At 39.4% G+C, this 20,848-nt stretch overlaps 1 protein-coding gene across 7 annotated transcripts in view; it reads left to right on the top strand.

The window, feature by feature from the left end:
• The window catches only part of Utrn (utrophin), a 494,125-nt gene that overhangs the window by 242,487 nt on the left and 230,790 nt on the right, over positions 1 to 20,848 (top strand). For all 7 annotated transcript variants that reach the window (XM_021221246.2, XM_029532896.1, XM_029532895.1 and 4 more), the window contains 3 exons: positions 872 to 1,077; positions 3,470 to 3,624; positions 15,465 to 15,654. In XM_021221246.2, coding sequence (XP_021076905.1) covers positions 872 to 1,077; positions 3,470 to 3,624; positions 15,465 to 15,654 — 551 coding nt within the window. The remainder of the gene's footprint in view (positions 1 to 871; positions 1,078 to 3,469; positions 3,625 to 15,464; positions 15,655 to 20,848) is intronic.

The following is a 20,848-nucleotide window of genomic DNA, read 5'->3' as shown; positions in this document are numbered from 1 at the left end:
GAGACAGGTCTTTTTGTTAAAGTCCTATCCTAGACTGCCATTAGGTGTCATTGTCAAACCAGGTTCTGTGAAATACAGGACCTAGGGAATTGTCCCTTTAAATATATATATATATATATATATATATATATATATATATATATATATATAAAATCTATCAATTCAGTAGATATTTTTGTTATTAGATGACTAGTGTATTTAACATGAGCCGTTTTCAAGTTTTTGCTGTTCAAGAATAATGTTAGAAATATACGTGGTGAGGTGAGGTGACACCCAGTCCTGGATGTCAGCCAAGCTACTTGGGACACCATATCAGGGGAGCCGCAAGTTCAAGGCTAGTCCGGGGAACAGAGGAACGACTGACTTACAGAAATAAAGCAATTTAGAAGAGCCATGTATGTAGCTCAGGGGTAAAGTGGTTACTTGGTATATGAAATGCCCCAGATTTGAGCCCAGCATTGAAGGAAGAAAAATTGGTGAGCTGAGCACTGTAGAACAGACTGATAATCTCAGCACTCAGGAGCTGAGCCAATAGAATCTCAAGTAGGAACCAGTATGGGTTACAAAACCCTGTCTACATATACCTATATTTATACAATGGTGTGGTGTATAATATAATTTGTTACACATATGACTCACATATGTGAGCCATCTCTCCAACCCCTGTACATATTATATAGCATTACATACTATAATAATATATTATACTATGTACGAAATGTTGTGGCAGGTGCGCATAGAGTTCCTTTAAGACGTGTTTATCATCTTCCACTCTTTCTGTTTCTAGATCTATTTATGGCATATTTCAACCCAGGTCTTTCCCTTCCGTGGCGGTCACTTTAACGGGTTTCTTTTTACTCCCACTCCCCAGTGGAAAAGCTGAAGACCCAGTGGGAGAGTACTCAGCATGGTGTGGAGCTGCGGCGGCAGCAGCTGGAGGACATGGTTGTGGACAGCCTGCGGTGGGACGACCACAGGGAAGAGACCGAAGAGCTCATGAGAAAATACGAGGCTCGCTTCTATATGCTGCAGCAGGTCCGCCGGGACCCACTTAGCAAACAAGTTTCTGATAATCAGGTAAGGCACATTGGCTAGTTTTTGGTGCAGTCATTTGGTAGATTTACTTGTTTTAAATTGATACCTATAATGAGGGGCTCTCACGTTTTCCCAAGTTCTTAGACATACATGTTGAGATTTATGGGGACTTAATCACAGGGTTCTTGTTATTTTGGGAAGATATCTAAAGACATAATGAGCAGGAACCTGCACTGGTGTGAGCAGGGCCATATTTAGTGTCTGCAAAGCAATCCTCATTCGTCGATCCTTTTTCTGTCTCTAGGGATTATTTTAATGTATAAAATGTCTCTAGACTTCCATTTGAATACTTCTGTAGTGTGTAAGCCAAGTCATACCTCAGTGTCGTTCTCTATTCTATGTTTATCAGTAGTAACAGCTTTCATGACCGATTTCATTATATTGTTGAGAATATCGAACACTCAATGTTTAAAGTGTGTTATTTAAAAATTCTTCTGTAGTCATAGCAGTTTTCTTGTGTTGGACATGTGGTTCCACCCTTTGCATTTGCCCTTCTGATTTTCTGATTGCCTGAGATGAAAATGTACTTTGAGGAAGAATGTAGTAATCTAGAAAAATGTGGGGAAAAATTGAGAACCTGCAAATAATGCTTTAAATCTCTGTACATGAAGACTTCTCATGGGTATCATTTAAAATCCATCTGGCCAAGTCTACTAGTTACTGAATTGTCCTATGTGTTTATGACTTTTGTCGATGACCCCAGAGTAAGAGCGAAGCTTTTTTACACATGACTAGAAGAATCTAATTAAAAATGTTCACCAGTGTTTCCATCTTCATACCCAGAATGCACTTGGCCTTCCCGTCTATAGCGTCCATGTATACAGATTTTAAAATGAACACATATGGATTTTTTTGTTAGCTGTCATTATCCTGTGACCACAACAGTAGGACAACTAATTATGAGTATTGATGTCATCTTAAGAGAGTACTTCCCAACCTTCCTCATGCTGTGACCCTTTAGCCAAGTTCCTTATGTTGTGGTGACCCCCAACCATTTAATTATTGTTCTTGCTACTTCACGACTGAAACTTTGCTACTGTTATGAATAGTAATGTAAAAACCTGATATACAGGATATTTGATATGTAACCCCAGGGAGAGTATAGTTTGACTTCCAAAGGGTCTCGACCCACAGGTTGAGAACCACTGTTTTAAGCAATGCAGGTAACCCACAGGAGATTTAAAGTACCCTGGGAGGTATACACGTCTTATTGTGCAAACAGTATACAACTTTCTCTAGGGGATGTGTGTGAATTTGGTATCTGTGGAGTGTAAAGGTTTGGGGGCAGTCTTTCACAAGTACTAGACACAGATTCTCTGCTGTGCTAAGGAACAATGTCTATGTTCTTTCTCAATCCTTGCGTTGGATTTTTCTTTCACAATGGCTACAAAAACATTACAGACACAGTGACATCAGCTGTCCTTCTTGATTGATTGATACACACACACACACACACACACACACACACACACGCACCCCGCCCTCAACCTTCCTGAGTTGAGAACCTGTGAAGGGGATTGTGCCTGTGATATACTGAGCATCTGTGTAGATGTGGAGGTGAATGCTCAACAAACCTTGATTGGCTGCCTGATCCATTCCAACTGTTACCTTTACAAACACTCAGACTGAGCCGGAGTTAAAGGGCAGAGGATTTCCACCAGGGTGATCTTCCGATGTGTCTCCAAACATACACACAGGAACTCAGTTTATGTTGATATGATTTATGTTCTGAGAGAATTAGATATACAGTGAAAAGAATGACAAGGACATTCCAGGAATACAAGGGTTTGAGGAAGCCAGAAATCTCAATGGGTAATATTTTACTCCCACCCACTAGGTACCTGATTCCTCAGGCACGTTCTTTTTTAAAAAAGTATTTTTATTATTTATTAAAGTATGTGTATATGTATTTCATGTATGAATGCAGGTGGCTATCGAGGTCAGAAGAGGATGTCCACCTCCCCAAACTGCCCGGGACTAAAGACTACCCTGGTGGAAATGCTCTTTTTTTTTTTGGATACTTTTAGAAATTACTTTGGTTCGATTATTTTGGCTTAAACTTGAGAGTTTCTCCTCTTGCTTCCTTCTCATGATTTCTGTGTCTAAAATGTGCTAAAACTTTTCAGGAATATGAGGGTTGGGTAGTACTAGTTACTGAGTGGCTATGGTTGGGTGGTACTCGTTACTGAATAGCCATGGGTAGATAGTTTTAGTTACTGAGTGGCCATAGGTAGTTGATAGTAGTTATTGAGTGACCATGGGTGGGTGATACTAGTTATTGAGTGGCCATGGGTGGGTGGTACTAGTTATTAAGTGACCAGAGGTGGGTAGTAATAGTTACTGAGTGACAAGTTCTAACTGTGTTTCAACTTAGCTATTGCTTCAAGAACTGGGGTCTGGCGATGGTGTCATCATGGCGTTTGATAATGTCCTGCAGAAACTTCTAGAAGAATACAGTGGCGATGACACCAGGAATGTGGAAGAAACCACAGAGTACTTGAAAACATCATGGGTCAATCTCAAACAAAGGTAACAGGAGAGCCTGGGTGGCGACGTGCGCATCTCCTTCCTGAGCATCCAATTTCCTTCGCTTTCCCATGGAAACAAGCTAAATAGGCAAATAGTAGAAGTGTATTTTATTATTTTTCTCTACTTTTAAATTCTGGCGAACAAAATTCACGTCAGTATATTTTGTGCAGAGTGTGTATTTTTATATCTTCTTGAAATTTGAACACTGTATTTTTAAAGTGCCCATATGTAAGTGAAATTATGGCTTCTTTTCTATGCTAAGTGCAATTTCCTGAAAATGATTTTGATACCAAAACATATTTATTTTGTAATGGATAAAATTGCTATTAGAACATTTTATGTTAAAATAACTCCAAAAAATTTAATGGTAACTTAACACAGAGGAATTTTTGCCTCTAGATGTGTTTTAAATTGTGTGTGTGCCTGTGTGTATGTGTACATGTGAACATGTGTGTACTGTGTGTATGTGTGGGTGTGTGCACATGTGTGTGCATGTGCTCCTGTGTGTATGTATACATGTGTACATGAACATGCGTATGCTCATGCATGAGTGTATCCAAGGGTGCCATTGCACTCATATGGAGATCAAAGAATCACTTGTCGGAGTTGGTTCTCTTAATCCACCGCTTATGTTCTGGAATTTTAACTCAGGGTGCTAGACTTGTGAGAATGAATGCACCGTTATGCACCAAACCACTATGTTGGACTTCTAGAGATCATTATTGGTTAGATTCTTTAACATGGTTCTGGAACTCCTTGAAGAAACTTCTGAGGGGAGAGGATGAGGATGTTTATGGGTTAGATGCTTACTCAGCTTCTCGATAGGCACCCGAACAAACACACAGCTTTGCCAAAAGTTAAAGGTAAGTAGCTGTGACCTTGGCGGTTTTAGCGGTATAGCGTTCTTGTGTCATGCCATGTTGTTTGCGTAGATCTCGTGACTAAGATAGGGAGGGAAATGGATTAAAAACCACAGTGAGTGAGATACTCCTTAAAGCTGTGTCATCCATTTCTGGAAATTACATGTGCAAGAGACATGGCTTTGGTTTTTTTTGTAAGCAATTCCAAAAACTTGAGCACTCACTGAAATGAACAGTCCGCTTTGTTTAGCGCCATTGAGGCTTTTCTCTGTAAATACTCCAAGACAGTCCATAGCTGCGCTTAAGTTAGACGGACGAGGCAATTAAAGATGAATTATATCCCAAGGAGAGCTCTCATTTATCAGTGTTGAGGTAGCCACAGAGCCCCAGTTTTGTCGTAGTGAAAACACATGCTTCACTTTATTCTGTTTCTGAATTGTTTTAGTAATGAGAATTCCTATTAATATTCAGACATGATTTAGGTCATATTGTTCTTTATGCACTTAGGAAAATACAACAAAACCTTGGCTCACGGAATCCTTCCTGAGTGACAGCCACAGCTTCTGTATTGAAGCTGTGTGTCTTTCAAATCTTTAACTATCCTAAATAGACATCTCTTGGGAATATATAAACCATTCCTTCCTTTCTTAAGCAAGGTGTGAGTTTATATTAACCTTATTTTGTGTTTTTGACATTGTTCTTATAAAGACAGGTTATAGACCAACATTTCTCCACTTTTTAAATTATCTTCCACAGGAGGCTTTTAAGATCCTCCCACTGAAATTTTAATTAATTAGTTAATGAATCACTCTGGAGGTAGAGCGGAGTCTTACTAATGTAGCTGAACTTGCAGTGTAGCTCAGGGTGGGATCAAACTTGGAATCTTCCTGTATAATCTTTGAAGCTTTATTAATAATGGAGTATTCTGTGAGTCTGTTTCCATCCTATGCACTTAAGCTTTTTCGTTAGACAGAAAAAGGAGTAAGTTTTTCTACCACCACTCTGGGGGTAGATCGACTTAGCAACTCCTTTGAGAACACGTGGGCCAGCCTAACGCTGTCAAGCTTGGTGACGATAAAAGTCACGCAGAAAGCAAATGACAATTTTTTTAAGACCAAAAGCCAGTAACACTATCCATGCCCTGAATTCTGAAACACGGAAGACAAACTTAATCAGCCGCTGTCTCCTGCGAGTGTCTGCTGTGATTTTCCAGTGTGGATCTGAGTGGCTTCTCATGGTTTCTAACTGCGGTAGGCACTTCACACAGCTCTCCTGTCGTTCGCCCATAGCCTTGAGAGACAGGAGACATCTTCCTCAGCATTGCGTTGGTTGTAAATGGAAGCACAGAGGCGGCAGAGAGCTCCCCAGAGTCACACAGCTCATCAAGCACAGCTGCAATTCGGATTTTTGCCTTTTTGCCTACACAGCCAGGCTCTTACTTCCTTTACCAAGAGTTTAATTTTTCTTCTTTGTTATCAGAATGTCAGCTATGGCTGGTGAGTGCTCTCTCTGTGCTCCTGCTCCTCAGATCTGCAGTTCTATTTACTGGTGCTTATCTGTACTGTGTATGGAGAACAGATCAGATTAAAGATATGGGAGCTTCCGTGAATAATAGAATAGAGCAAGCTCTAGCACATGGCCACTGTGCCACTCTGCTGGTCCCCGCCAGGCCTTTATCATCACTTCCTCTTACTTCACATCATCTCTGAATATACTCTGAATATACATCATTGTCAGCAGAATTGTGTAAAGGTGAAGGGGTATCACACTTGCATACACAATAATGTTGTTAGTGGCTGTGATTCATAAAGTTTAATATCAGCTTTCAGGGAAGATGTTTGGTATGAATTGAAATTGACCATTCACAGTTAAAGGTCCTCATTCCCTTATCTACAGTGTATAAGTCCCAAACAGCCCTGATAATGGGCAGCTGCCCTTTGATGTGAGCGCCTTAATTATAGTCTTTATGCAGTGGGAATGACTTCCTCCTGGCAGCACAAGTATTAGTATGCTTGATTGCTTCCCTAAACCTCCTGGAAGATGATCTGTAATATAGAGAAATGTATAGAAATGCTTAGATCTTTGCTTTTCTTTTTTTTTTTTAACACCAGTTAACTCATTACTTATTGCAAATTTAGTCAAAATATGTTTGCACAAGTTGAAGATTCTTTATCTGAAATGCTTGGGACAAGAAGTGGTATGGAGATGCAGATGTTTACGTACACATAGTGACAGATATAGGAGGTGATGCTCAAATCTAAACATGAAACTTACTATGTCTTAAACATACCGTGCAAGTTGGGAAGTGTAGCACATGTGAATCCTTGTACCATATCAGCACTGTAATTAATTAACTAATAAAAATTCATGTATATTTTAAACATATAACCAGAAGGCAATTTATATAACATGTTAAGTAGTTTTTAAAAATGAAACAGAAATTTCCACTGCAGCATCATGTCAGTACTGAAGTCATTTTTAGATTTCAGAGCATTTCAGGTGTCAGGGTTAATAATACTCAATTTATAGCAATTTTTGGAGTGTGGATGCCTGATTTGGATGTGAATGGTTGTTTAGTTTTTTATTTTTGCACTATATAGATAAAATAACATTTTATTTACATATATACTACATATATGCATATAAAATAACATTTTATTTGCATATATACTATATACATGCATGTCTATGAGTATGGATGTGTATTTGTATGTGTATGTATAGAATTAGAATGATCTGTTCTGAAGGATTATAAAGGAAATCAGATCCCATAACTATATGCTATGGTTTCGCACAAGTCACTAATTAACTATGGACTTTCTCTTGTCCTATCGCCACACGGGGTGAACCTCAAGTGATTTCATCTCGCTGGGTCTCAGCTTTCCCTTTTAAAGGGGAGGGCATGGCTGATGGGTAGGCCTTCTTTAAGATCAAAAGTCATATATAAACGTTCTTGGTTCCTGGTCTGTGTTCCACAAAAGCGCACCCAAATTAACATCGTTGCAGCCATGTCTTCCATGTGACAGATATGCAGACTTGTTTGTCATTCTGAATGGTTTCTACTGACCCTGATGATAAAGTGTTGGATTATCTGCTTTAATGAATGCATTAGAGTTACACTCAGTCTTTATTAGTAGATGAAGCTTCTTTTAAAAAAATGCAATTATCGTACTTAGTGAAATCATCGTACTTGCTTAATTAATGTTGTATTCAAGTGTCTTATGCTAAAGCACAGATCTATAACCATCCTGGGAAGAAAAGAATATAAAACTTTAAGGACTATTGTTTGATTGAGTGCCACGCAAACGACTCAAACTGATGAGCGAAATAACATTATTTTCTTTTTATATAAGACTGTCTTTTTCATTGATACACATGGACTGGATAGAGTTTACATGGACCGACAGAAGTTTTGTGTCCACTGGAGACTGAGCCTGAGGGCTGGGTGTATCGCTCCGTTGTAGAGGGCTCGTCTTGCCTGCATGAAGCCCTGGGTTCTCAAATCCTGCATATTTAGGGTATAGCAACAATTGCCTGTAATCTCAGCACTCAAGAGAGGTGGGCAGTGGGATCAGGAGTTTAAGGACATCCTCCTTGACACTGGGAGTTTGAAGCAGCCTGGGACCTAGGAGACTCTGAAATAAATGGACTGAATTTGTTAGTTCCTGGACTGAGGTAGTTTTCACAGTGAGTTTTGTTGCGTGTCTCCAAGCTTCTGTTTTGTTTTCCTTTCTCTGTCATGTTTGCTTATTGTCTCTGTAGATTAAGCAAAGAAACATCTATTCTTCATCATGGGCTGCTTTTCAGTTGGCTCAATACCTTTTAAGAGTAGCCAATGAAAGACATCATATCAGGATTACCACTTCTGCCTACCCTTTGCCCAGGCTCAACCACTGAGCTCATAAAATTAGCAACTCTCATGCTCAGTCCATGGATATTGATGGGAAATACAGGTAGCTTTTTCCTTCTTGCTCATTTACTATTATGAGGTCCAGAGATTTGCTTCAGTTGACTGGATTTTCCTCTTGGAAGGCAATTTCTTTCCACAATAGTCACCTTTGGTTTTCAGTCTATTTCTTTTGTTTATGTCGTTCACACTGAGAGAAGTATAAAAGTTACACTCTTCTACCTTTTTCTGTTCTGTTATTTAATAGTCCATGTATTGGTTTTCTGCCCTTAACAAAGCACAGCCATCGTGACATACTATTTGTATGATGTATGGGGAGAAGATTCCTGTGTTCAGTTTGTGTCAGGCCCCTCCACGCAGACATTTTTCTCAGTTTTGCATAAGATAATATAGAGGGCTAATGGGCACAGTCTTTGTCTTTTCCTTCATTTGTTTTGTTTTTATTCCATCAGTGAATTAATCATTTAATTAATGAACTATTCATTAGCCTCCACTGTCCAGGCTACATGAGAGTACAGAAGAACCAACCGTAGACACACGTGTGCCTGCCTCCTGAGAGCTCGCATTCTATTAAGTGAAATCGTAGTATGTAAACATGGTGTGGAAGAAGTTGGGATAAAGATTAATGTAATTGTAGGAGGTTGTTTTGAACCTGTAAATGAAGTCAGCAGTGTAATGTAAGAATGGGACTTTAAAATGCTAGAAAGCAAAACCCAGAGGTCATAGTTTAAGCTACTTCTGGGGAATAAGAAAGAACCAGTTGACGAATCTTTCAGAATAAATAGTAGCTGTAAAAGCCATGAAACAGTAGGGATGCATGGGCCTGAGACATGAGGGGAGAGGAAGGCAGCGGCCAGATGTGAACTTTGTAAAGCACATGTGTCTCTGCCAGAGCTCAGTGGGAGGCTAGTGGGTGATAAGTCTGGGAGCGACACCGCATTGGCTACAACTTAATCTCTACATCATGCTTTGAGAGTAGTTCGCCGGGCTAAAAAGAACAGTTGGGAAGAGCAGAAAGGACGCGATTCCTGGGTCTAGTTTTGAGATGAAGACATTGTTGGCTATTGTGATCCAGCCATAGATACTGTAGGCTTTGGATGTTGGCGTGCTTTGGTGGTTTTGCTGTATGGTGTGATACGGTGAAAATATTAAAAGATGGAATTCTGAGAAAGACACTGAACTGGGAGACACTCTAGCTTTGTGTGGAAAAACAATCTAGAGGCGAGAAAGTGCAAGCGATTTATACAAATAATTTTAGAGAGCTTTGCTGTGAGGAGGGACAGCCAGATTAGACAGGAATGAGGGTGGGGAGGGTGGAGATTGAAAGCGTAGTACTCTTGGGCTCAAGAATTCCAATTTCAGTGAAGCCCAGATGAGGCCTTCGCCTGAGGAGACTGAGGTCCAACTCTGGCTGACTGTGTAGCAGGAGCTCTTGGGACTTGGTTGAAGATAATAGATGCACCTTTGGAAGGTGGGCTGGTGCATGTCGGGAAGGGTATGGAATGATAAAATATTGATTGATAAAATGAAGAGCACATGTGAGTAGTGATCTAGTTTAAATAATTAAATAAATAAAGATCCAGAGAGAACACAGCTTCTTATGGAAATGTCTGGGTAGTCTATTTTTTTTTTTTTTTAAATTGGCAACGGCAGCCCCACAGGGAAGTAGCTGCTTTGCTGTGTTCTACACAACTATGCATTATGAGCTGGAGTTGGAGCTCTTCTGTATAACTTCTAAGTGCTCCGGCATTAGTACCTTAGCGCACAGTTCCCTTAAGACCCATAGAATGAATTCTTAAGTGGCTTGGGAAAGGCACAGTCTCTATGTAGCAAGGACTGCTCCCCAGAAGACCACAGAACATTTCACCAATCCTCTCTGCGCACTTTGAAGGCCTTTCCCCCACACTGTGTGTTAGTGTCTACTTCATATGAACCAAATCTTAAGAAATGACTTCGCCGTAAGTTTCCTACCTTCTACTTAGACAGATTCTGCCATTTTCCATGCTGAAAGAGATAAATACATTTAAATCTTCTACTACTGCTGCAGAGGTCACTGCTAAAGACGTCAAAATTAGCAACACACGCCTGTGGCTTTCCTAAGAACTGGTTTTGCATCTTGTAAAAAAAAAATTGGGGACAATGTTCTCTTTGACCAGTTATAAGCATACACACACTTCATAGAACAGTATATTACATTTGTAACCCAAAATACCAAATATTGCCCAACATCTTTAAAATTGCGTTTTCAAAGGCCTGCTTTGTAGGTAGCTATATTTTATGTTACAAAATGGCTATCGGTTTGTTTTATAGACTATCACAGTGAGTTTTATTACAGACATCATGTGAAAGCTAAGAGTTCATATTTTAGAAAATCCTGGTTCCCTTTAATATAAACGATCACAAATCTGTCACCCATGGATGGCCTTACATCTTCTATGTGAAGCTATTTCTATTTTCTTTGTGTCCTATAGTCGGTTATTTCTTTTGTTTGAAGCAGAAAAATATTTTAGCTAAAGTACCCTTTGTAGACTTCAAATGTTATATCTTACATGTTTTCAGCCTATTCTTGCTTTTTTGATTTTATAGGTTTAAAGATTTAGATTTTTAAAAAAGTCCCTGCTTTTGTCTTCTGAACACAGATTTCCTAAAGTTAAAACTTTTATTCCCATTATAATAGTGCCCTTTCCATATATCTGGTCATCTTTGTCCTTTTGCTTCTTCTGTTCCTTCCTGGTCTCATTTGAGACCCAGCAAATCAAGCATTGGGCAAAGACCTGAGCTGGAGCCACAGAACCATGTTTGTAGGAAATGTAAGGATCCAAACATGGTAGTGTGCTCTGGTATTCCCAGGGCTGTGGGGACAGAGATAGGTGGATCCTTGGGGCTCAGTCACCAGCCACTTTAGCCTATGTGGCCTGCCAGAGTGTGTTAAAAATGCAGACGGTATCTCAGGAGTTCCATCAGATTGTCCTTGGCTTTTATACACAAATGCACATGCGCATACACATATGCAGCCTGAGACCCTAGATGAATGTGGGTTCATTACTAGGCATGGCCGTAGGAGCCCTAGGATCAGTGCCTCCCAACCTCTTTGCTCCAGTAACATTTCATGTACAAGTAGAGACACTTAGTGAAGTGGGATTTCAAGCTAGGATGGGAACAACAGTGAAAGAACTCTTCCTGCTGTGTCCATGATATCAGCAATGGCTTACACAGTTTGAAAAGGACCCCTAGAGAGTCTGAAATGGCTCTTCCACTGTTCTGCTCCAAGCTCTTCATTCTAAGGCGGGAACCAATATATCAAAGACTTTTACATGGTTCACTCTAAGCCATGTTCCTGGGAAATTGCAGAAGAGGCAAAAATAGGTTCTTCTCTCCTGAAGGTAGCATACAGGGGTATTAAAAATAATTTATTAACCTCCTTGATTAAATATGTGTATGTGTGTGTGTGTGTATATATATATATATATGTATGTGTATAAAATTTAGTATACCACACTAGATAGATTTGGATCTAATTTTAGAAACAGAAATTTATTAAACTAGAAGGGGTCAGCTGAGCTGCATTTTCTTAGAAACTTCATATAAATTATATTAACTTCAGAAATCAGAACACAAAGTGACATATATGTGTAGACTATGATAACTCTTTGTGTGTGTGTGTGTGTGTGTGTGTGTGTGTGTGTGTGTGTGTATAGTTCTAGAAATTATGTCTGCGTGTGGTAGGCAAGCATTCTACTACTGAGTCATATACAGACATACGTATGTCCTCCACTATAATTCATTATAACATAAAGATCACTTAGACTTCTATAAACAGAGTCTAAATTTCAATATTCATTTTTATAATTAGAAGGCGTATTGTGTATGTGTATGCATGGTCTATGCCTTTGTGGACCCTAGAACGTTCCCGTGCAGGCCAGCAAGAGTTCCAGAAGCCCCCTGGATTGCTATCTGTCTTGTTTCCTTGAGACAGGGACGCTCACTGATCCTTTGTTTCTTTTGCTTTATCTGAAGTTAGTATTTGCCTCATTTTGTTTTTTAATGCATAATTTTCTTTGTTCCTATTGCTAGTTCTTCTCACGTCTTTTCAGTAGCCCAGCCGTGTAATTTTTCACAGTGTCTGCCATGTTAGGCAAGCTGTCGCTTCTGCTGTCTTTAGCTTGAAGGCATCTCTCCTGGTGCCATGCTTTCTGCGTGTACCTGCACTCACCGTATTGAGTATGTCTATTCTTCTTCTCTCAATGTGTCACCTCTTCTTGGAGCTCAGGATTTTGTTCTCCCTTTTGGAGATATTTCATTTTAGTAGATCTTTTGTACGTTTTGTCAAGTGACAACAGTCAAAGTGACAACACACTCTTCTTTCTTTGATGCCCTTTCTCATCATCAAATAGCCTCTTGGTGGTTCCTGTTATTGGGAGTCTTGTTTCTTTGGTTCTGGAATATTCCCCCTTTATGGTGTGTATAGTTTGATGTAGTCTGTCTCCAGGTTCTTTAGGGAAAAATGGCATTTGGGAACAAATCTCAAAGGTATATGGCTGGATAGCCACCTGATGAGTATCATAATTTTGCAGTATGGACTCGGAGGACTGTGGAAATATGGAAAACAATTTCTGCCTGGAGGTTGCAGAATAAATGGACAGATTAAAAAGTCTATATATTATAAAGTGTAGAGTGGAAGCAGATCAGAATCTAAGAACCTTTCTAGAATGCACATGATTATTTTTTATATAGAGAAGCTCACTGTCCTTTTATAAACCCAGAGTGGGGAAACTTGAGAAAGAATAGGTCTCAAAGAGATGGGCTCTAAACTTTAAAACATAAGTTTGACCTTGTTAAGTAGAGATGGTAGGAAGGACACTATAATGTAGGCATAAAGTTTTTACACAGCCATACTATCAATAATAATCTAGAAAAAACTTACTAGACATTACTTGGACACGAAGAGAATATGAGAGAAAAGTAGAGGTTAAAGTTGGGGAGAGAAATTGGCAAAAAGTTTTAGAGGACGGGACATTCCGAGTAGGGAAGTGTCTCAGTTAGGGTTCTACTGTTGGGAAGAGACACCATGACCATGCCAACTCTTCTAAAGGAAAGCAGTTAATTGGAGCTAGCTTACAGCTTCAGATGTTTAGTCCGTTATCCTGGCAGGAAGCATGGTGGCTTGCAGACAGACATGGTGCTGCAAATGGAGCTAAGAGTTCTACACCTTGATCTGCAGGCAACCGGAGAAAGACCATGCCACCCTGACCATACTTGAGCTTAGAAGACCGCAAAGCCCACCTCCATAGTGGCACACTGTTTCCAACAGGGCCACACCTTTTAATAGTGCCACGCCTTGTGGGCCAAGCATTCCTACACATTAGTCTGTGGAAGCCATCCCTATTCAAAATACTACAGGCAGTTCGGGTTTATTTTCTAGAGGAATGTGACTAGAGGAATTTTATGGAGTAGCTGCTGCTATGATTACGTCATCCCGGAAGGTCACATTAATTGATTCATTGTTGTAATCTGGCTTCTTTCACTTCGCAGCATGTCTTTGAGAGCCTGGTCATATCATGGAGTATAGTTTGTCTCAGTTTCCGAGTCCTATCCCATTGCTTGCATGGAGCATACTTTACTTTCCACCTCCTGTTTGGGTTGTTTATGGTCCCAGGGGGATAAGTCATCTGCTTTCCCTCTCTTGAGTTTATTTGCTTTAGAGACTTCCCCCAAATGGAATCTCACAGTACATGCCCTTTGGAACTTGGATTCCTTCTCTTAGCCTATTTTTTGTGGCGCAGGCATGTTAAGAGTGTTTATCAGGATGTTTTTATTCATTCTATGATTGAGTAATTGTTCACGTATTAGCGTATAATGTTCTATTGGTTAGTGCTTCCCTCAGATGGTGAGCAATGGTGTTTCAGTATTCCGAATAATGAAGCTCTAAACATTTGTGTATGAGACTTTGAATGGATAAGCAGTTCCAGTGTTCTTGGGTCTAGATAAATAGGATTAAAAAGATGAGTGCCTTTTTTTTTCAAATTAAGATTTATTTATTTGGGTGTGTGTGTGTGTGTGTGTGTGTGTGTGTGTGTGTGTGTGTGCCCCTTCCTGCCTATATAGAAGCCAGAATAGGAATCGTATCACTGTGCCCTTTGGAGCTGGAGTTACAAGCATCCGTGGACCACCGAGCTTGTTACTTTCTGGGACCCAAACTTCATCCTGGTGATGGTACATCAAACACACTGAGTCACAGGTCCATCCATCTTTCCAGCCTAGTACCCATTTAATAAAAATATTTTGTCTATTTTCTCACTGTAAAGCTTTGGGGTATATATAGCTTTAAATATTGAATTTACAGGTATATACCTTGTCTAATTCAGATAACTCTTGGTGATCTAGTTTTGATGTAGAACTTACGAAACGCTCAAAAAATCTCATTTGTTCAGTGTCTTCCAGATACTATTAAATATTAAGTTGATATTACTAAATATTAATTATTAATTATTAAGTCAAGTATTTTTAAGTCAACTTATATTTACTTGGATTATTAGCAAAATCCAAAAGTTTTTATTTCCCTTGTGGTGTTGGGGATTGGGCCTAGGGCCTTGTGAATATTAGGCAAGTGCTTCATCGTTGAGCTCTACATGTTAGCCTGTGTATTGTTTGTTTTTAAATCTTAAATATTTATTTTGAATTTGCTCTTTTAAATTCAGTGAGCGATGTATGACTATGTATTAATATTGCCTTTGATTAGCATCCTTTTTATGGCAGCTCATAGATTTTGGCATAAATCTATGAGATCATGTTAATGCACAAACCTGATATGTAAAATACAGGTGTGATTATTTTATGTAGTGGGTGTGGTTTTGTTAATATTTCTCCATCTCTGTATTGGTATTTCACAGTCACTAGACATCCTCTTTAAGGATTATTTTAGACCCACAGATGAAAAATCACACATTTCCGTTTGATGGCTTAAAGGATGGAGGTTCCTCTGAGGCTGTGTGTTAATTTTGTCTTGGGTGCGTATGATGTATGACATCACCCTGAAAGTCACAGAGCTGTGTCTTCCACGTTGTTTCTTTCAGCATTGCTGATAGACAGAATACCTTGGAGGCTGAGCTGCGGGCAGTTCAGACTTCTCGTAGAGACCTGGAGAACTTAGTCAAGTGGCTTCAGGAAGCAGAAACCACAGCAAATGTGCTGGCCGACGCCTCTCAGCGCGAGAATGCTCTTCAGGATGGTGTCCTGGCCCGGCAGCTCAGACAGCAGATGCTGGTAAGTATGTGGGAAGCCCCAGGCAACAGTCTTGCCTGAGCCCCTGGGCCACCAGGGAACTGATTACTGTTCCAAGGTGAGGAGGCTGTCTGCACATTGAGTTATGGAATCCATGCTGTTCCGTGAATAACTGGTTTTTTGGATATGACCTACAGAATACTTAATATACTTAACTTTAGGCTGAAGATCCACTTTGTTTTATAGAAATAATTGTGTATTTAGAGCTAGAGAGTCAGGGCTGCTTGGTTTTCTGTCATTTTAAGCCCTTGTGCCATTAGTGCTATTGAATATTAAATTATAAGGTCATTTCACATTCATATGAATGGGAAATTATAATTTACATTATTTTTATTATAATATATATTTATTATTTATAACAATAAATTGTATATATACTGCACTTAATATAAATACTTGCTATAGAAACTTCAAATCTTTGTGATTCAGTTACAGCCAGACCTATTAGGCTCAAAGACCTTATTTCTGTATTTACTTTATAATCATGATTACATATGCAGTCTGAGGTTCAAGTCTCATTCTTAAGAAATGTGGTAATATTAAAGCTTTTCTTTAAACAACTTTGTGTGAAATTAAATGGAGCATGCCAAAATCTCTCTTCCCATTCAAGTAATAGCAGTGCTGTGCTCTTGCGTCTTTTTCTCTTATCGTGGGTAAGTGGAGTGATCATTTCTTGTAAATTTTAGATAAACCTTCTCAATTACAACTTAATTTGAAAGTTGCTTCATCAGGGGCATCTCCTGTGTGCCACAGTGATACATCGCGTTTCTTCTGTTTGCTGTGATTTATTTACAAATATGTGACCTCATCACTTTGACTGCTGTCTTCTGCTATTGTGGTGAACATGCGTTTGATTATCACTGGGTGCATGTATTTTCCCTACCTTAGCTGGTCACATAGTCCTTTAGAGCACAGAGATGCTATTCTTGTTGTTTACATGATGTTTCAGGATCAAGTCCCAAGTAAATACACTTGATTCTAACTTCTGCAGTTGAAATTTAGTACTGTTAACCATTTTTTAATCTATTCTTAAGAATTCTTTTCTCTTGAAACATCTAAAAGACCATACTATAAAATAATAGCAAATTGGATTAAAGGTCTAGAGGCTTTCTTGGAACTATTACTCTTACATTTTCTAAGTTAAAAATAATTATTATTGATGTGTTAAAAGGAGTGCTGTTGCTGCACATCCTGCAAGTGAACACACACACACACACACACACACACGCATATGCACAGACACATGCATACACACTCTTGCACACACATGTGTACACACGGCTCACACACACATGTAAACACATGTACACGTGCACACACACAGTTTAAAAAACTTTTAGAACAAGTTTGTTTTACTTAGAATGGGCTTGTTTATAATCCATCCTTATGTGTGAAGACTCGTACAGTCTCATAGTGAATTAAGGAGAGTCAGGGCCTGGGAAGAGTGGCTTAGTAGGCAATGCTTTGGCCACAGAAGCATAAAGACCCGAGTTTGGATTCTTCGTACATCAAAGGCTTAGTGTGGAGGTTGCCTGATGGTTTTGTTGTGGGTCTTCTATCTCAAGCTGCGGGTAGGAAGGTGGAGACAGGCGATCTCATGGTCTCAATGGCCAGGCAGTCTTCCCTAAGCTGTGAGCTCCAGGTTGACTGAGAAATCAGGTCTCAAACAATGGAGTGGAGAGTGACTGAGGAAGACACCCGAGGTCAGCCCCTCACCCTGTGCCTTCACAAATGTCCAAGGGCACCCACATGTACACACATGCACATAAGCACCCCAGCCAACACCAATGGTAGAAAAGAAAGAAGAGCAAATACCAGAGGAAATGTCTGTTGGCTTGCTTTTATTTCTTATGCATTGCACACCGCTCTTGTGACTTGGTGATAAGTGTGTCCAGGCAAGTGTCAAAGTTAAATGTGCTCTTTCCCTTCACTCTCTGGACCCTCAGAATGTGACTGTTAATGTGAATTGATAAAATATTTCAGGAAAATCCGGATTTCAGGAGGCTGCAGTGGGCGTTCAGTGTGTGTAAATGCTAAACCATATTACTTTTGTGATTTTTAAAACAACTATAAATTTGATCTACACATGCTCGCAGATATTTAATTTATAGTGGTGTTAATTTCAATGCTGTTTAGACTGTGCACTCCAGTAAGCAATAACTTGTGGGAAGGAAGGAAGGTTCCACTTGAACCCTGCTAATATCTGGCAGGGGCAGAACACAGGCCCATTGGAGAGTCTAATGGTGTTTTCTCACACATTTTCTCTTAGGATATATTCTTACCACAGCTCCAGCTCCTCTCAATATTTAATGAATATTCAAGCTATGGGAAAAATAAATTTAAATAGAAATGGTGGGAATCTTTTAAATAAAAATAACTAAGCTGGGAATTACTTGTCTTACGGCAAACAGTGACAGCCCAAGGAGGCAGTTGGCTAACGGATGGAGAGAAAATGTGTTCAGTAATTGCTTCTCAAAATTAATCCGATGTTGCTAACATAGTCTGTTTGGGCTCATATGAAGGAAGGCCTTTGCTAACAGCTGAGTCCAATATCTGTTTATCTGAAGACAATTGTGGAATGTGTTCATGATGTCTCACAGTATGGTGATTTCTGTGGTTTCCACCTTCTGCTCTTCTATATTGGATACTCTTAGCTCTCCCATTGTTTGACTAAAACAAAAAAAAATAAATTAAATGACTTTGTTTCTGGCACCTTATAGATAGATGGTTGTTAGATACGTAGTGGCACTGGCTAAGCATTTCTGAGATAAAGCAATTTAAAATTTCCCATGGGTTTGTAGATCATTTCTCATTTGTGTACATGATTTCAAATGGAAACTTGTTCAGAAATGGAAAGGTATGTGAGGAAACCAGAGATGACCTGAAATTGTGAAATAAATTTACTGGTGTTGAGCTGCTGGTGGTGGTGAGCCAGCCATCTGAGATTTCTGTGTAAGGTGTGGTGTTTACTTCATTGTACTCATGTTGCATGATCAGGGGATGGATGGATCTATTCTGACATCCATTATCTATCTATCTATCTATCTATCTATCTATCTATCTATCTATCTATCTATTTATCTATCTATCTATCTATCTATCAACCATCCATCTATCCATCCATCATCTATCCATCATCTATCTAAACATCTGTGTAAACATCTATCTGTCTGTCTATCTATCCATCTATCCATCCATCCATCCATCCATCCATCCATCCATCCATCCATCCATCATCTATCCGTCCATCTATATTCTTTGTCCTGAGATGACATGGCTCACTGTATTTGATTTACATCTTGTGCCAACCAGATATAAAGCCCCACAGAGGTATTTCATGGAGAGACCATTTATACCATGTTCAGTTTAAAGATGATTCTGAATATATTTTAATAAAGAAGGGCTTGGAAGCACAATGGTGGTTGAAGCCTTTCTGGACCATTTCTTTTAAGGACAGTTGGTCATTTGGACTCTCGTATTTATGTTTTGGTTTTTCTTCTAGGCAGAGGACTTTCAGCAAGAGAAAATTTGATTTTGATGACTTGCTGGAGAGAGAGAGATGCTCCTTGGGAGCTGAACAGTACATGGCGGGGTGGTGGTCGTGTGTACCTGGCAGTATAATGTATATTTAATCTGCTGGTGATGGGAGATGTCATAAAGGGGATTAGACAAGAGAGTGAGGTATTAAAGCCTCCAACTTGCAGGGATCTAGCTGATGACCCTGTGAGGAATGGATTTGTCCTCAGTGACAGAGACAATAGGGTACTTGCTAGGTTCATTTGTGCCAGCTGTGATAGCAGCTAGAAGTACAGCCCTGGCAGGAGTCTAAGGCCTTGGGAGGAGGTGAACATGAGATGTGTGTAGTAGTCCAGTGTCGTTGCTGTCATAGGAGAAGAAGGTATCAGAGTGACAGGAGAGACTTGATTGGACTTGAAGGGATGGCAGGTTCTTCTAGTTTGATTAAAGCAGAATAAAGTGTGAAGAGTAGCCTCCAGTGGAAGGTGCCAAATTTGGCTCTTTTTCATTTATTGCTTTTAAGAAGAAACTGTTGTTGATTTAAAAACTCAATTTATTAATTGACGCATTTGTCTTCATTTTCATTGCCACAGTCTAGGGCATTCATTATTTTAATTACATTTAATTGTAAGCTCTATTTATGGCAGCATCAACTACTGAGAAGTGTTAGTTCTTTTCCGGATAAACTTCGGAGGAGTCCCTATGGCCTTTCCGGAGTGGATGCGAGAATGTGCTGGATTTGATCCGAAAGTCTTTGTCTTTTAGACTCTTCCTCTTGTCCTGCCCTGTGCTTGCTGCTAGATAGGTGTTCTACTTTTAGCTCATAGGAGACAGAAGGTCATTCAGTTCTACCCCTGCACCCAACTTGTGGCTTGAACCCCCGTTTCACTTGCTGGCTCTGGAACAGGAATTATACAAGTTAAGCATCCCTAACTTAAAAAAAAAAAAAAAAAAAAAAAAAAAGCAAAAAACCCAAAAAGCTGAAACCAAGATACTCTAAAATATGTAAGTTGTTAAATGCTAACATGATGTCCTATGTGTTCCACACAGTGACATTTTCTTCCATGCACAGAATCATTAATAATTCTATAAAAACCATCCTCAGGGTTGTGCTTAAGGTCTGAGTGAAACACAATTGACTTATCTGGAGGTTTGGGTCTCACCCCTGGAATACATCAGTGTATGCAACTATGTTATTATTCTATGATGGGGAAAAAACAAAAACCAAAACAAACAAACAAACAAACAAAACAACCAAATCCTGAAGCTTCAAACAGTCCTGGACTCAAGCCTTTCATGTGAAAGAAGCTCAACTTGTAAGTTCATATTTTTATAGCTAGTCATCTGTTATTTACATACTGCACTGTTTATGTACATTCTATAATTTAGTTTTTTGTATACTCAAAGATGTACAGCCATAGCTACTGTCAACATAGAACACATACCACCCAGACATCCACTTCTCTTTAGGATTAGGTCCTGTTCTCAACCCTTCAGACTCTTGACCTTGTTTCGTCACTAATCTGTTCTCCTATCTAACTAAGAACAAGCACTTTCAATTACATTAATGGTCTTTTTCTGGCTTTGGCAGCCTCACCAGGAGGAGGCAGTATAGGTTCTCAATAAGGAGCTGATGGAAAATTGTACACAGGCTGAAGTT

The sequence above is a fragment of the Mus pahari genome, chromosome 21, assembly GCF_900095145.1.
Source record: "Mus pahari chromosome 21, PAHARI_EIJ_v1.1, whole genome shotgun sequence".
Lineage (NCBI taxonomy): Eukaryota > Metazoa > Chordata > Mammalia > Rodentia > Muridae > Mus > Mus pahari.
Note: the sequence above shows the minus strand (reverse complement) of the source record. Positions and strands in the feature narration are given on the sequence as shown.